The 18,320-nt window shown below is 34.1% G+C and overlaps 1 protein-coding gene across 1 annotated transcript in view; it reads right to left on the bottom strand.

Annotated features, from left to right (window-relative positions):
* Window positions 1-18,320, bottom strand: part of LOC136842587 (uncharacterized) — a 441,719-nt gene that overhangs the window by 245,238 nt on the left and 178,161 nt on the right. The window contains 3 exon segments of the mRNA XM_067110134.1: window positions 825-1,014; window positions 5,233-5,351; window positions 5,545-5,739. Of these exon segments, the coding sequence (XP_066966235.1) occupies window positions 825-1,014; window positions 5,233-5,351; window positions 5,545-5,739 (504 nt within the window).

Here is an 18,320-nt window from a genome sequence, read left to right as displayed (position 1 = left end):
ATTAATTATTTAGAACTGAACAAGACTAGAAAATTTTTTTCAAGTTTTGTGACAATTTGTCACTCACGGGGTGATAAAAGTGATGAATAAAATTGTCAATGAACCCATAAAAAATTTTTTTTTGAGTAATAACACTTCAGGATATGTTTATTTAGTCATAAAACAGTCTAAAACTGTCAATAACTCAATTTTGATCATTCCTTGAAATCTGAAGATCAGCGAGGCCCTTAAATCTAATACTAGAAAATGATACATTGTTTGCAGCAGAAAACTGCCCACTGTTGCGAGCACAAAAAGCTAGGTCAGGTAAAGATGAGGGAGGAAGATGTTTGTTGTAATACACCTTATGTAACAAACATATTGACCTCAACTAAATTTACATATCTGCCAAAACTCAACATTAAGAGTTGGCATATAGGTTTTTCCTATGTCAAAACCTGTTTTAGATACAAAATAATATATAATGAAATAAGCAGCTTTAACATATATAACCACAGCCAAGTTCTTTTGAGTAGAAAGCTGAATAAACAAATACCAAAAATAAATGCTTATCTATCCACATCATGGTCCTATAATTTCTTCTAAATCATTTAACATTAGATTCAAAATACAGTATTCATTATACTTTTGACCAGTATGAATGATAATTCTTTTTCAATATTAGACATTACATATTGAAAATAACTGTGACAAAACTAATAAAAAAATTCTTGAAAATTCCTTCAAACCCTGAAAGACAGCAAAAAATAAAAAAAGGAAATCATAACTGACAGTAATATATTTTTATAATAATTTAAACAAACTTTACATTACTGTAAACTTACTTTATGCTCTGCAATCAGGGAAACTGACTTCTTAATAGTCTGTAAAGCTTCATCTCTTTGGGCTGCTAAACTGGGTTGAATCCAGAGAGCTCCAGCCACCACAAGATAACCATAAATTTTCCCATCCACATTTTCTGCACAATCAACCACTGCTCGTCCACAGGACAGCTGATCTTCAGCTGTATCATGGCTGTAATAGAAATTATATACTGTACAGCATCTTCTACATAACTAAAAACTGTTCCCAGTCTCTTAAGCACCCAAGTTACATCTTCCCACATTTCTGATAAATCAAATTACTGATAAGCTGAAATTGTTTATATATCAGTTTTGCAACTGAATGCAAAAGGTAAAGCACAGAAAAATGAAGGATGCAAAGAACACATTACCTACACAAGTCTATATAATGAAGCTGAACAAAGATCAAGGAGGGATAAGAGAGAATACCTGGACAAACAGGCTAATGATGTTGGAGAAGCCATGCTATCTGGCATTGCTGTTAAAATATCCATCAAAATTTTCTATATCCACGAGAAAGCAAAGAAAAAAGAAAATACTAGTTATGATAGAATCACTGCAGAGACAATTTTAGCTGAGAGTGAAGTGTCACTAAACAAAGTACAGTAAACCCCCCCTATTTGCAGGGGATGCATACCGCATCCACCATGAATAGCTAAAATCCACAAATACTTAAAATCCCTCTAAAAACATGTAGAACTGCCTATTTTGATAGTTTAAATAAAAAAAACCCTCTAAAAATGCTTATACCTGAGTATTTTAATAGTTTTATCACAGAAAGTGCATTTAGTCATGAAAATATGAAAATACAGTAATTACTGAATATTTCTCAGTGAAAAATACCGCGAATGGGCAAATTTTCCGCGAATAATGGGTAGATACGTTCTACAGAGAAATTCGCGAATACGTGAGTCCGCGAATAGTGAGACCACAAATACGAGGGTTTACTGTGTTTTGCATGCAATAGTAAGTGGTTGCTAACTATAAGAAATAGTAATGAATTCTTACATAAGCAACAAGTTTGGCAAACCTAGTTGAATGTGTGATGATTCGCATCATCCACTGAACTTTTGCTTCTAGGGCTATTAATTAGTCGAAAGCTAACTTACATATATATAATATGCATTTCCAGTGAAATCTACTGAAACTGAGACAGGCACAGGAAGCCTAGCCTAGTATGATATAAAAAAAAAAAAAAAAAATTGCACATTAAGCATAGCCTTGTGCAATCTACCAAAAACAAATTTCTCACTATAAATGATTTATGTGATGCAATCATGTTTTGGGACAAAATTTTAAGGGTTGCATGATACATGAGTATATATGCAAAATATGGTTCTTTTTGATGCTGTATGTTTTTGGGTTTCACAGAATGTTTTTTGGAAATAAATTATGGTTCTTTTTGATGCTTTATGTTTTTGAGTTTCACAATGTTTTTTGGAAATAAATTGTGCTTCTGTATTTATGGAGCAACTTTCAGTTCCAAATTCTGAAAAAATCCAAAAAGCCAAAACAGAGCCACCCCTATGGGTTTTGTAAAGGGATTGTGAACCTGCAATATATCAGACCTCATATTCACAGGTGCTCCAGATATCGTCAAGTCCAAGGTCTGTTAGTAAACAGACCCTTCCGACCACTGAGCCATTGAGAGGGACATATCTGTCAATCAGTATATTTCTAATGCCACCATTGTAAAATCTGGAGCCAACTGGGATTGCATTATTAAAGCTTGTTAGGCACATGATATTTCAGATGCTTTATCAGATCCAGATACCAAAAACAAATTATATGAATTGCTGATGGCTATTTCAGTAAGGGATGTCCCTAGAAAGATCACCAAATTCAAGACAAATGACTAGCCATGGTTTGATGATATATGTAGATGAGCTTACCATGACAAACAGACCAAATTTAACACATGAAAACAAAATCATTCACATGAAAATTACTCATTTTTGTTCTCTCACTGTGCTGTGAATAGAAATTAATATATAGATGAGAGAAATCACAATAATTCCTTAAAGAGGAAACTTGAAGGAATTACAGGCAGTCCTTGGTTAACAGCAGGCTCAGTTAATGTCGATCCAATTTTACGGCGCTTGTCTAGTGATGAAAATTGGCAATTTTCGGTGCCGAAATTCACCAATTTCCTCTTATCTGCGCCGATACCTAGCGAACAGAGGTGCCAATAACTGAAAATTGGCGCTTTTCGGTGCCGATAAGCCCTGAAAATCGCCGAAAATTGCCGATTTTCAGTTATCATCACACCCTCAGAACGGAACCCCTGTCGATAACCGGGGACTGCCTATACTTTAGCCTCAACTGTGGTAGACAATATTGGCATCTTCTAAGTCAGGTTCATCTTCCATTCCACCACTACTAACAGACGATAGTAGATTAGTTACTGGCCCTAAGGAAATGGTTAACCTACTTATTGAACTTCTGAAGCTAAGCAATCAACTGACGATGTCCCTCTCTGATACTTGTCATTCTGAACCTGTTCTTACAAAATTTGCACTTCGTTCTGAGGATGTTAAGGAAATTCTTGGTAATCTCGGTAGCTGGGGTTGAGAAGATCCTGATGGTTTCTTCCCTTTGTTTTTAAACAAGATTTCTGGTGAGTTGTCTCCCAAGATTAGTAGATTCTATAGACTTTTATGTTGATGTAGTATCTTTGCAAATGAGTGTAAGCTTAGTAACACAGTGACTGTTCCACAGAGTGGCATATCTGCAGGCTGCAGTAACCACAGGTCAATTTCTAGTCTCCCTGTGCTCTCCACAGTTGCAGAAAAACTTATTTTTAAGCCACTTTACAAGTAAGTGGAATTCAAAGGATTGTTGGATGATAGCCACTATGCATATAGGAATCTTGAAGAGGGTGGATTTGTTTTAGGAATACTTCACGATTTTCTTTAGTGAACTAAGACCAATTGTGTTTGGAATTCCACAGGGTAGTGTTCTTGATCCACTGTTATTTTTAGTATATACAAGTGATATGGTTGTTGGCCTGGCAAACAATTATGACAATGATGCAACACTTGTGGGAGTAGTAAAGTCTCCACTAATGAGAAATGAAGCTGTCCTTGGTCTCAGTTGTGACATGGAGCAAATTAGTGAACAGTATAGTTGTTGGGGTATGAGGCTGAACTTCAGTAAAATGAAAACACTACTGATTAGTAGATCTCATGGTCATAGGTTTCTCTTTCCTAACATAAGCAGTTATGACTTCAAATATCGATGGATGGTCTCATTTGTCAATTTTTCATAAGTTGTATTTTAACAAAGATCCTCCACATTCCAACTGATCCCTGATCCTCTTTTCCTGCCAAGTAACCAGATTTGCTGAACTGCAGCACCAAAATGCAATAAATATGCCTCACTGCTGAACCTCTCAGTTCCAGAAGTCCTCACACTGTTGGACTGTGGAACAGTCTACCTGAGGGTGTTGTGCAGTTGGAACCTCAAATGTTCAAGCAAATAAGCAATACCCTAAATAACTGATCTCTTCTTTCTGTATTTTTGTTTACCTTCTATTACTTCTTTCAAATGAACACCATATTCTTTGGAAGCTTGAATTTCAATTTAATGGCCCCTGTGGGCTTGTTCATATAAATAGGGTTCATCTTCTGAATAATAATATAATAATAATAATAATAATAATAATAATAATAATAATAATAATAATAATAATAATAATAATAATAATAATAATAATAATACCTATCCTTCAGAATAAGCCTTTTGGGCCAATAATATGAAACTAAAAATTTGATTCAGTGGTCAGCTTAAACTGCCACACAATTTTAATATCATCTGGTCTGTGATTTAAATTGGTTCAAAGCACCCTACTTATGAACATTCAACTTACAAACATTCGGATACAAATGAGATCGCAAATTAAAATTGTAATCACAACACTCCCCTTTGCCACACATAAGTTCAAATTTTGTTTTGTGTGCCTATTTTGTACATACAGTACTGAATGTGCAGTGTACTGTGTTTGAGGATGGAAAAAATGTACAGTACTGTATTGATTTTATATCATAATGTACTTGAATAGGCATGAGGAGTATAGTACCCAACTCATAAACAATTCAACATACAAATAGCCTTCTGGGACATAACTTGTTTGTAAGTGAGGTGGTGTCTGTGTAAGTGAAATAACATATTATGTGCAATTCAACATGCATTGCAGTTTTTAACTCTAGCAACAATGGGCACATGAGAGGACAGAAATTCCAAAAAAATCCTTATGCTACTGTGGTATGTTTTAGCTTTGTGAAACTAAAGGCATAACATAAAACCAGAGATACAAAATACTGTACTGTAGCAAAAACCAATTCTGAAGTAGTAAACTGAAAAATATGCATTCACTGGCATCAACAATTACCTTTGTTTCCTGTAGTTATCAATTTCACACTGAAGTGCTGTGAAACTGTTGAATCCAGTGTTAACTGATGATTTGAATTTGTCTGTAGCACCACGCAAAACATCACATATGGTCAAACCCTGAAAGGTATTAGTTTTATGTATATCATACCACTTATATATAAGTGAAAAACACAGACTAAAGGAGTATAATTATATGAAGCATTAAAGCTGAACTGCCAAACAATAATGCAAGAATATAAGGCCTTAGAGACTTTTGATAAGTTAAAAAATGTATAACATAAAAACATTCTCTAAAGCATTTATGCCTTACCCTTAATTTAGTATTGTCTGCCTTTTCTGCATCCCGTTTGCATTTAACCCACATAGCTACAGTTTCTTCAACACTAATGCGTCCCATGAGCATCCCACGACAAGCAACTACAGCTGATTCCCAGTGGTTGCCACTGTATCTAAGGGCATCACTCCACAACACCAGCTTCTTGCAGATTGTAAGATTTACACTAGCCTGTGGACATAGTAAAAATTTTATTTTTAGCATATACACTTCATATTTGTTTCATTTACTGCATTAGTAAACCAAAAATCAATTTCGCATCAGAAAATGAACATATAGTAATGGCAAAGTTATCTGAATTAATTCAGCTAAAGCCCTGTCATATAGTTTTTCAGGGATTGCCTTACAATATACACCACCCTTGTGTTGGCTGTTATCATAGAACCCTATTATCACTTCTGCACTTATGAAACAAGTGCAAAACACTGTATTGGCAATACTAATACATGAGTAAACACTTAAATACACCAAAATAAAGCATGGTATAGTGCAGAATGTAATATAAATTACTGTATCACTAAATTTAAAGTGAAATAGTTAACGCATGTATGAAATAAAACATACTTTTGTAAAGTGTGCTACTGCAAGGTTCATGTCAAACAGCCTGATGTCTTGGTTATATATGTGCCAATATACATGGCAAAAAATTCACATAACCCTGTTAAACTAGATAGTAAAGGATCACCCCCTCTGTAAAGTTAAGAAACTATGTTTCTCCCTTATCCTAATTAGTAAACCTTTGGATCTAATTGACAGATGCTCATGTAAAGTTTTTTTTATTCATATATGTAGTTTTCATCTTTACTTCTACTTCTCTGTAAGAGCAGTTTCAGTCTCCCAGTGGGGAGTCCATACATGCCTTCACTAATGCTGTTGTCAAGTGTCAGGAACAACTGTTCTTTTTTGGCTCCCTCGTCTGTTTGGAGCACCCCTTGAATTCTGTTAGATGCTTCAGTCTTAGGTACTATAGTAAAAGAGGTGGAGAAAACAGAAACCAGGTTGTTGCGCCATGCTCAAGCATTCAGCCATCCACAACAATAGCAGCAGCAACTTTGTCGATCACAAAGGGTTCCAAGGTTCCTCCCAGACAAGCAGGTAAGTCATCTTTGCCTTTAAGTCAGCATTTAAGGCACCTAGGAAGGACAATAAGAGTCTGGATAAAATTCATCACCTGTCAAGAAGCCATGTAATGAGCCCTCAGGCCCCAGCAAGAGGGAGGATGAGCCTCTTCTATTCAGTTTGGCAGGATCTGGATTATGATCCTTGGGTGGTGAAGATTTTAAGGAGAAACACAGCTTTCACTTCCTTTCCCAGCTGCCTCTCTTGATTTCACCTTTGGAGTTTCCATCCTATATATCTCTATAACGAGTAGAAGCCCCTGATCCTGAGGGAAGGAGTGGACTCTCTTCTGGTAGAAGGAGCAGTGGAAATTGTCTTGAATTAGATGCAAAGGCCTTTTTCCAGTACCAACAACTTCATGAGGTTAGATTATTATTATTATTATTATTATTATTATTATTATTATTATTAGAGTAGTTTAACCACACCACTGAGCTGACTTTCAGCTCTCATAGGGCTAGCCCAAAGGATTAAATTAAAATATTAGGTCTAGGCCTGAGGCCAAGCACTGGGACCCAATAGGTCATTCAGTATGATGATGAACGAATTAAAATGAAATCAAAACCTGCACATAAGCACACGCCCTCATGCTGGAACACATACATACAATAAATACATTCACTCATACTTCCTTACATACACACTAAAAAGATATATTAAAATTCAGCACATAAGTAATATTTAAAAAATTATTTTTTTTTTAAATGCAACAAATGCTGTTTTCGTGTTTTTATTATTTACTTATTTTTATATTAATTAAATTACAGTTCCTCATGTACATCAAACTTGGAACAACTGAAAATGTAAAAGATTCTGACAAAATTTCCTCCATTGATTCATTTCCAAAAGTTGACAGTCGCTGTTGGTCATACTTTGGACACTCACATACCACGTCTGACCGTTATCATCACCCTACACTCTCAGCACTTGGGAGCCGGGCCATATGGGCTACTCATTAAGTGCCCATGTGTCAGACAAGTATGGCCTATTCTGAGATGTGTTAGAATTACTTGTGTGTGTCTTTCTCTCTGATATGATGAACTCCATTTTTTAACATTAGGTTTTGTTTCAATTTATTATTTTCTGGTTGTTCATTCCATATACTGTATATTGCCATTTATTTATGACACCCATTTTTATGTGTTACATAATCAGTAACAGCGATATTCACATTTGATCTTGTCATGTACAGTAGGTTGCGTCTTTGGCTGCTTTGTCTGCATCTTCATTTCCTTTGATGTCTACATGGGCAGGGATTCAACATATTTCTACATTTTTTCCATTGTTATATAAGTTATGGAGGAATAATTTAATTTGTTATACTATATTATTTTATTATTTGTAACTCTGAATAGCTTCTACAGCGCTTCTCGAGTCACTAAAAATCACAAAATTATTGGATGACGTTTCTTTAATGATTCTTATAGCTGATACAATTCCACACAATTCTGCTGTGAATACTGAAGCATTATTAGGCAGAGAGAACTGATAAGATTTGTCTTGGGACACTGCAGCATATCCCACTCCTGTTCTAATTTAGATCCATCTGTATATACTGCGTAATGTGGACCTTTTTGGCTTATATGCTCTATTATATGTTGTCTATAGTGTTCTGGTGTCTGTATATACTGCGTAATGTGGACCTTTTTGGCTTATATGCTCTATTATATGTTGTCTATAGTGTTCTGGTGTATATGAGTAACTTTTTGATAAATACTTGAGGCGTGTACAAATTCTCATTTTATTCATTGTCTAGGGAGGAGGTGATTTTACTATTAAAGGCACTTGTATATCTAAATTCTGCGACTCAAACAGTCTTGTAGCTCTAACTGGGAAAGGTGGTGGATGGTTATTTATAAATGCATCTCTTAATTCAAATAATTTTTTTGTTGGAGAATCACTTGTCCACATTCTTAGAGCACTTTTCATTGTTCTAGTTCTCTACGGAGAGACAGAGGCAGTTCACCACATTCAACTTGTAAAGATAATTATGGTGATGACCTAAAGGCTCCTGAGCATATTCTAAGGCCTTCATTGTGAACGGGGTCTAACATTTTCAGCACTGCGTCCCATGCTGAGCCAAATACTTCACTTCCATAATCAATGGTGGACAGCTAAGGGTATGTCTATCAGCTCCCCAAGTAGTGTTCGATAGTTTTCTAATTAGATTTAATGCTCTTTTACATTTAGATTTTACATATGTTATGTGGGCTTTCCAGCTCAAGTGAGTATCGAATACTAATCCCAAAAATTTTGCTGTTTGGCCAACTGGTATACTATGGTTTCTGATTTTTAAGCCTATTTCTTCACCTTTTTCCACTTTTTTTATTTTTATAAAACATGAGTGCTTGAGTTTTATCTATGGAAAATTTAAAGCCTACAGATGAGGGCCATTCATCTATTTCTACTATGCTTTTATTAATGATTCGTTCTGCATGTTTTATTCGAAATGCTGAATACTATACGGCAAATCATCCATATACAAGTTACTTTTAATACCAATAGTTAGGTTATTACTGATATCATTAATTGCTAAAATAAACAGTGTGCCACTAAGGACGCTTCCCTGTGGAACACCATTTTCAAGAGGAAATGTTCTAGACAGAATATCATCAATTCTCACCTGAAAACTGCGATTTGTCAAAAAGTTTTGTATAAACTTACGTAAATGTCCACGGATGATGTTGTTATGCAAAGTTTTTGATATAGCATACCTCCATGTAGTATCGCATGCTTTTTCAATGTCCAAAAAGGCAGCTACAGCAATTTGTTTTCGTTCAAAACCTCTATATATATGGCCTTCTAAGTTACAGAGAGAATCAAATGTAGATCTGTTACACTGTGACCCGAACTGAGTGGGAGTAAAAATTTTATTTTCTCAAATGTGCCATGTTAATCGGGCATTTACCATTTTCTCTAACAATTTGCATAAGCAGCTTGTTAAAGAAATTGGTCTATAATTATTTACATTACTGGGATCCTTTCCAGGTTTGGGAGATAGGAATTATTATAGCTTACCGCCATTCATCTGTAAATAAATTTCAGAGCCATAAATGATTATAAATCTCTAATAAGCATGACTCTGCCAGAGGTGCTAAGTGGCAGACCATCTCAAAACAAATATTGTCACCTCCAGGAGCAGATTTATTGCTGTTCGTGAGAGCATATTCCAACTCTGACATATTAACCCTTGAGCGCCAAGCCTCTATTTACAAAAGTGTCTGACATATGCCGGCGGCGTTTGGGAGTTAGTGCCAAAGCAGACAAAGTTTTTTTTCAAAAAATCACAGCACGCTTAGTTTTTAAAATTAAGAGTTCGTTTTAGGCTCCTTTTTTTGTCATTGCCTGAAGTTTAGTATGCAACCATCAGAAATGAAAAAAATATCATTATCATATATAAATATTGGAATATATGACAGTGCAAAAAAAATTTCATATAAATTGTATACAAATCGCGGTGTGAGCAAAACGGTTAAAGCTAATGAGTTTTTTTTTTTTGTTGTATTGCACACTAAATTACGATGACTTTGGTATATAACAAATTGTAAAACGATCAAAGCAACAAAGAGAAAATATTATCACAAAATGATTCATGAATTCGTAACGCGAGGACGTAAAAAATTTTTTTTCAAAAATTCACCATAAATCGAAATACAGTAATACTTCGATCTTACACGATTCGAGTTGCGCAAATTCACACACACACGAACTTTTCACTGGAACCTAACTAATGGGCATACGCGATTTTTTCACAGACACACGAAATTCTCGAGAAACCCTGCAGAAGTGGGTGTTTAATTTTTGAAGTAATTTACAAGTTTTCATGCTTTTATGTGTAAAATCTGTATGAAAAATGCATTTCATTCTTTTATTTGTAAAATGTGTATGAAAAATGCATTTCATGCTTTTATGTGTAAAATCTGTATGAAAAATGCATTTCATGTTTTAATGTGCAAAATCGACAAATGCATTTCATGCTTTCATGTTTAAAATCTCTATGAAAAATGCATTTCATGCTTTCATGTGTAAAATCTGTATTGAAAATGTATTATTTTATTTTTTACATGCATAAATATGATGCAAAGGTAATTTCAGCACATTCACTTAGTGTACTTTTACAAGATGTGATACCCATTTGCAAAGTTACTGCACTTCTCAAAGATGATACCCCTGCAGAAAATGCTTGTTTAATGTTTGAAGTACATTTATAAGTTTTCATGCTTTTAACTGTAAAATCGATATGGAAAATTTATATTTATATTTCTGTACATAAATATCATACAAGTATTATGTCCATTTGCAAAGTCTTTGTCACAAGGACTTTACATGACCTTGAGATGAGGTTGTTCAGTCACGCTCATTTAATAAAATGAATTGGTTAATGTAATAGCAGAGATGTAACTAAGAGTTGTATAAGTGTCATTCTTTGAAAATTACTGTTCACCTCTGAAAAGTGCTTCACCTCTGAGAAAAGTGTTGGTGTGCGTTTCTGTATGTACATGTAATTACAGCACGTTCACGGCGTCGACGATCCAACGGAAGTTGGCCCCAAAAACAGAATAATCATAATTTGAAGGTTTTTTTTTTTACAAGATGTGATACCCATTTTTGAGGTTTTCTTATGATTTTTGACGATTTTCGGCGATGTTCGACGATTCCACGGGTTACGTTACTCCATTTTTCAAAGATGATCCATTTTTCCTGTAGAAAGTGTGTTTAATTTTTAAGTTTTCGTGTTTTTAGGTGTAAAATCAGAATGGAAAATTTGTATTTATATATTTGCGCATAAATACGATACAAAAGCAGTACAGTTACTTTATTACAGTATCTCTCTCTCTCTCTCTCATTCGTCATTACCTGTACAGTATATAATTTTAAATTGATTGAATTTTACCTGTACTGTACCACCTTCTACGAACATTATGTACATGTTTTCGATATTTTATGGAATTGTACTTTTGTTGACTGACACGACGTTTTGCCTAGTGACGCAAAGAAAACGGCTTTTACTCTAAGTGACAAAGAAAACGGCATCCCATGAATTAGGGGTAACATTAGTATACGTACACACCTACTGTAAATGCGCTATTATGAAATTGTGCAGTACTCAATTTTTATGGCAACCATTTACTGTATTCCTTTTTTAAGGGTAATAAGCTAAATTTTAAATAAAATTACACTAACTTTAGTTCATTTAAAAGTTAGCTTAATACTTTGTAAGCATATTTAGTACTTAAACTCTGGAAATAAACATTTATTACCATTTTTAAAGACCATGCCAAACTTACGCGAAAATTCACCTTGCATGAGGGGCTCCGGAACCTAACCTCGCGTAATTTCGAGGTATGACTGTATTGTGCTAGAGACTTCCCGTTTGTTGCAAAATGAAGATAATTGATTGAATATTACTAGGCTGTAAGTGTTTTAGCTTACAATTGCGGTTTTCGACCATTTTGGTTGAGTTAAAATTGACAGAAGGTCAAATTTTTCCTATTTATCGTGATTTATATGAAACTATTTCAAAACTGATGAAAACTACAACCATGAGTTATTTTTGGTTGTATTCTACATGAAATTGTGCACATTTTCATGTATAACACTTTATGTAACGCCTAATAGAAAACGGTGCGAAAATTACGACAAGGTGACTATAGAAATTCTGAGATTCTCAGCTGAGTTAGCACGTGCGGAGGTAAGGATAAAGTTTTTTTCAAAAATTCACCATAAATCGACATATTGTGCTAGAGACTTCCTGTTTGTTGCAAAATGAAGGTAAATGATTGAATATTACTAGAATGTAAGAGTTTTAGCTTACAATTGCATTTTTCGACCATTTCAGTCGAGTCAAAGTTCACCAAAGGTTTAAATTTTGGCACTTATTGTGTTTTATATGAAAATATTTCAAAACTGATAAAAGCTACAACCATGAGTTATTTTTTGTTGTATTCTACATGAAATTGTGCACATTTTCATGTATAACACTTTATGTAATGCCTAATAGAAAACGGTGCAAAAATTACGACAAGGTAACTAAGAAATTCTGAGATTTTCAGCAGAGTTAGCGGGGACATAAGGTAAAAGTTTTTTCAAAAATTCACCATAAATCGAAATATTGTGCTAGAGACTTCCCGTTTGTTGCAAAATGAAGGTACATGATTGAATGTTACTAGAATTTAAGAGTTTTAGCTTACAATTGCATTTTTCGACCATTTCGGTCAAGTCAAAGTTGACCGTAGGTTGAAATTTTGGCACATCGTGATTTATATGAAAATATTTCAAAACTGATAAAAGCTACAACCATGAGTTATTTTTTGTTGTATTCTACGTGAAATTGCACACATTTTCATATATAAAACTGTACGTAATGGCTAATAGAAAACTGTGCAAAAATTACGACAGTGACTACAGAATTTCTGAGATTGTAAGAGCCTGACGCCGTCTCTTCCAAACGTGTGTTCGTGTGCTCGTCGTCCATCAGAGTGGCGAGACATTTGGCGTCTTCACAAACAGAAACATACACACAGTTTGATGCAGAAGATTCATTGGAACATTATGAGCACATGATTAGAATGCTTGCATGGCAATGCAAGTAGTGGTGATTGTACATACATCAAGACAACAATGGTTAGGAAGAAACAGATGGAAATATTGTATGGTTGAAATCGCGTTCCTTTAGAGAAAGAAAACAAGATGCTCTTGTTGTCTTGTCCACTCCGATGGATGACAAACACACAAACACACACGTGTTTGGAAGAGAAGGCGTCAGGCTCTTACAAGATTTTCAGCAGAGTTAGAGCGGACGTAAGGAAAATTTTTTTTCAAAAATTCACCATAAATCGAAATATTGTGCTAGAGACTTCTCGTTTGTTGCAAAATGAGGGTAAATGACTGAATATTACTAAATTGTAAGAGGTTTAGCTTACAATTGCATTTTTCGACCATTTTGGTTGAGTCAATGTTCACCAAAGGTTTAAATTTTGGCACTTATCGTGATTTATATGAAAATATGTCAAAATTGATAAAAGCTACAACCATGAGTTATTTTTGGTTGTATTCTACATGAAATTGCACACATTTTCATATATAAAACTTTATGTAACTGCTAATAGAAAACTGCAAAAATTACGACAAAGTGACTAAAGAATTTCTGAGATTTTCAGCAGAGTTAGCGAGGACATAAGGAAAAAAGTTTTTTCAAAAATTCACCATAAATCGAAATATTGTGCTAGAGACTTCTCATTTGTTGCAAAATGAAGGTAAATGATTGAATATTACTAGAATGTAAGGGTTTTAGCTTACAATTGCATTTTTCAACCATTTCGGTCGAGTCAAAGTCGACCGAAGGTTGAAATTTTGACACGTATTGAGATTTATATGAAAATATGTCAAAATTGAAAAAAACTACAACCATGAGTTATTTTTTGTTGTATTCTACATGAAACTGCACACATTTTTGCATATAAAATTTTATGTAAAGGCTAATAGAAAATGGTGCAAAAATTACGACAAAGTGACTAAAGAATTTCTGAGATTTTCAGCAGAGTTAGCTGATGCTTTCTTTTGGGATAAGAAAGAAATTCGCGCATGCGCAGCTGGGTCACGCGTGATCCGTGAACTCCCACCATCCCTCAAGGTGCGATTTAAAATTTTTCACAAACGAGGCCTATAAGTATTTTTCCACGAATATTTAAAAAAACTTTTTGTAGTCGACGTATTTTACGTCCACTTGGCACCCGACAGACAATTTTTGTTGACGTAAAATATGTCCAGTCGGTGTTTAAGGGTTCAATTTTCTATTATAATATATATCTTCTATTATTTCAAAGTCTATTGCTATTAATTCTATTTTATTTTTCTTTGTGTGGAAGTGTTCATCTAAATTTTTACTTGCTAAATTTTCTCCCATTATATTACTTATTTCCTTTTAATCAAGCGTTCTTTTTCCCATCTTTTAATATGGCATGTCTAGGTGGTTTAACATTGGTACCACTTATTTCCTGAATATTTTCCCATACTTTTTGTATGGGAGTATCATTGGAGAGGTCTGATACGTATTTCTTCCATGAAATGATTCTTCCTTGAATTACTTCTTTTTTAAATTTTGCAGATATTTTGTTGTACAGAGGTTTTAATGTATCAGTTTCTAGCAATAATATAGTAATTTTTTGTAAAGTTCCTTCTAATATCAGTAATGTTTTAGTTACTTTACTGAACTTTCTATTCAAATTATCTAATAGTCTCTCTATTGAGTATTTTATATTTATTAATTCTGTTAACTTATCAGACCACCTGGCACTTTGTGTTTTGTTGGATGGGGTTTTGATTTTGATATTGCTTTATCAGCAGCATTTTTAATGAAATCAACAAGAAATTTATAAGTTTCATTATGGTCTTTTAAATATTCAAATGATGGGATATTTCTAGTGTGCATTTCATACTGCTCCCAATCTGCCTTATAAATGTTATAGTGAGGGACATGTTTTGCAGGATTATTTTGTAATAAGGAAATTAATATTGGGAAATGATAACTGGTGTACAAGTCATCAACTGTATACTAATCTAATCTGTCAACTATACTTGTTGTACATGGAGTTAAGTCTACTGAGGAAAATGTTCCATGTGCTTTTGAAAAATAAGTGCTAATTTCGTCATCACTTATACTGCACATGTCGTTTGAATCCATGAACTCTTCTATTTTACTACCTGTTCTATTTGAGTTTGTACAATTACAGTCCCATATTGGGTTGTGAGCATTAAAATCACCTACTATTAAAGTAGGTTCCTTGGTATTGTTAAGTAAATCTTTACGTTTATCAATGTCATAATTTTTATTAGGTTGGTTGTATATATCATAAATTATGTAATTATCGTTTTTTATTCATATTTCAATACTTGATATTTGCAAGTCAGTAAAATTCACAGGTGCTCTGTCATAACATACTTTGTTATGTACATATATAGCAGTACCTAAATTTCCTTCTTCTTCTCTAGATGTAGATACTAAGGTATATTTACCTATTGTTGATATTGTTTTGTTGACATGTTGTAAACATAGTATCATTGGTTCATATTCCCTTAGTAATTGTTGTATTTCTCCCAAATGTAATCTGGTCTGTAGACTATTTATGTTCCATTGTATAATGTAATTATTGAAAGTATAATGTTAGTGTGGTCAAGTGTTTTCTTCTTCTTGTGAATCACCAATTTGCATTTTTTCTAAAATCCTACTTACAATATTAATTTGCTTTCCTTATAAGATATTATGTGCCCAATGCACATACAGCCCTTTTCGTGAGTGTCTAAAGCTAGTAGTTTCTTTATTTCTGCATCTTATAAAATTTTGTATAGTGTTTGAGGGACAAGTATACAAACAGAAATATAGAGTAGCTATGGGGTCCTCATTATCACCAATACTTGCTAATATATATATGGAATATTTTGAGACTAATCTAGTTCCTAATATTAATGTCCTAACTTAAAATTGAAAGGTTGGTGGAGATATGTGGATGATATTTTTGCCATTCTGCAGGGTGATGAAAGTGAAATAGAAAATTTTCTAGACGAACTCAATAGTTTTGATAATATCCAATTCACTCTAGAAAAAAGTAACAATAATAAACTGCCCTTTTTAGACATCTTGATAGAAAGGAAAGAAATAGGATATGAATTCAGCACATATAGAAAGCCCGCACACACAAACTCATATATTCATTTCTTCTCTTTTCACAGTCATGCTATAAAAATGAGTGTTCTAGCAGGTTTATTTCTTAGGGCAATGAGAACGTGTGACCCTTGTAAGATAGATAAAGAAATAAATTACATTGATAAAAGCTTTGATACATTAGCATATCCAGAATGGTTAAGAAAAAGGGCACTCAACAAAGCTATGAGGATTTTTTACAAGGAAAATGCAGAGAGTACATGGAATACAGAAAACAAAAAAATAGTTTCCCTCCCTTATATGCCTAAAATGAAACAAATTACATAAAAAATGAAAGAAATTAAATATAAATTTGTGCATACCTTTGACAACACCGTAAAAAACAGTATAAAAATAAATTGGAAGGAGAAGACAGTAATGCAGATGATATAGGGGGAGTATACATAATTAATTGCAACAATTGTGGAGACAAACATGTGGGTGAAACAGGTAGGGGAATAAGGACTAGAATCCAAGAACACAGGAGGGCAGTACAGCTCAACTCACAGGGGAGTGCTATAGCTAGGCACTGTTGGGAAAAGGACCATATGATGGATTTTAAAAACAGTAGGCTTATATACAAAAGCAATAACATCAGTCACAGGAGGGTAGTGGAAGGGGCACTCATCAGACAGATTAAGGTGATAGAAGGAAACAAAGGATTTACCACAGAAGATCCCATAAGCCGATCTTTAATATTAAAGGAAGCTAAGATCGACCCTTCTGACCTGGAGGTTAGGTCTCCTGCCCAACAGACCGATGGTGACTACTCACATACCACAAGGGTTAATACCACTGACCATCAGATCAGGATATCAGGCCGACAGGAGGAGATTAACAACTCTCAAGAGAATGGAAACCAGGACAGCCATCATATAAATGACAGCACAGGGAGAAGAAGTTCCAGAAGATTGCTGGGCCTTGAACCAACCAGCCTACCTCATCTCTTGAAAAAGGGTCACAGTTAGGACCTGAAAGTACTCGAGTTTAAAAGTAACATGTAATTATTTACAAGTAAACAAGTTATACACAGGAATCTTGTGGGTTTCTCTTTCCATCTTCAGAAGAAAACTGAAAGAAGTTTTTGTTTGGTTCAAACTGTCCTTTGTTATGCTTTGTTTTTGTTGTACAGTTCAATGAAACATCCATTACATCCATGTGTTTTCATGTGTCGTTTCTTCAATTACTCTTGCTGCACCTATTATTGGTGATGGAGTAATCTCTTCCTCCATCACATAATAATTCTTGTCAATGGTTTGTTCCTCTACTATTTCTTTGATGTTCTGGGTATCTGTTTCCATTGATTTTATTACTACTTTAGGAGATAAAGGTATATTCTTATCATTTTTTGGCTTATGTTCGTTCTTCGGGTCTCCTGCCTTTATTTTAACAGATGTATCTCTAATAATAGTTGGTTTTTTGTTGGTCTTGGGTGGAGTTCTCTCTAAAGGCCTCTTTTTTTTTCTTTAGTTTGTAATTCATCATAACTATCTTCTGATTTTTCTGTGGTGCTTGTATTATCTTCTAGTGTTTCCATTTCTCCTAATATCTCAAATGAATTTGAACAAATATTTGCATACTTTTCTTGGTTCTTTGCTATATTAGTTTCTTCTTGCGAAGTGGTTATTTTTCTTTGAGACTGATCTATCATGGTTTTGTTACTCTTATCTATTTCCATTTTTGTTTCATTGTTTGATCTATTTACAGTATAAAACATTCGTTTCCTAGCAGGAACATGCATTCCTCTAACTTTTAATTCTAATTTGGCCTCTTTTATAAGCATTCCTGTCCTTTTCTGAAGTAATTTCAACTATGTATGGTATATATAGCAAACCCCCGTATTCGCTATCTCACGATTCGCGGATTTTTCTGTGGAATGTATCTACCCATTATTCGCAGGAAATTCACCCATTCGCAGTATTTTTCATTGAGA

Source organism: Macrobrachium rosenbergii, chromosome 10, assembly GCF_040412425.1.
Source record: "Macrobrachium rosenbergii isolate ZJJX-2024 chromosome 10, ASM4041242v1, whole genome shotgun sequence".
NCBI classification, from domain to species: Eukaryota; Metazoa; Arthropoda; class Malacostraca; order Decapoda; family Palaemonidae; genus Macrobrachium; species Macrobrachium rosenbergii.
This window is presented reverse-complemented; position numbering and strand designations above follow the sequence as displayed.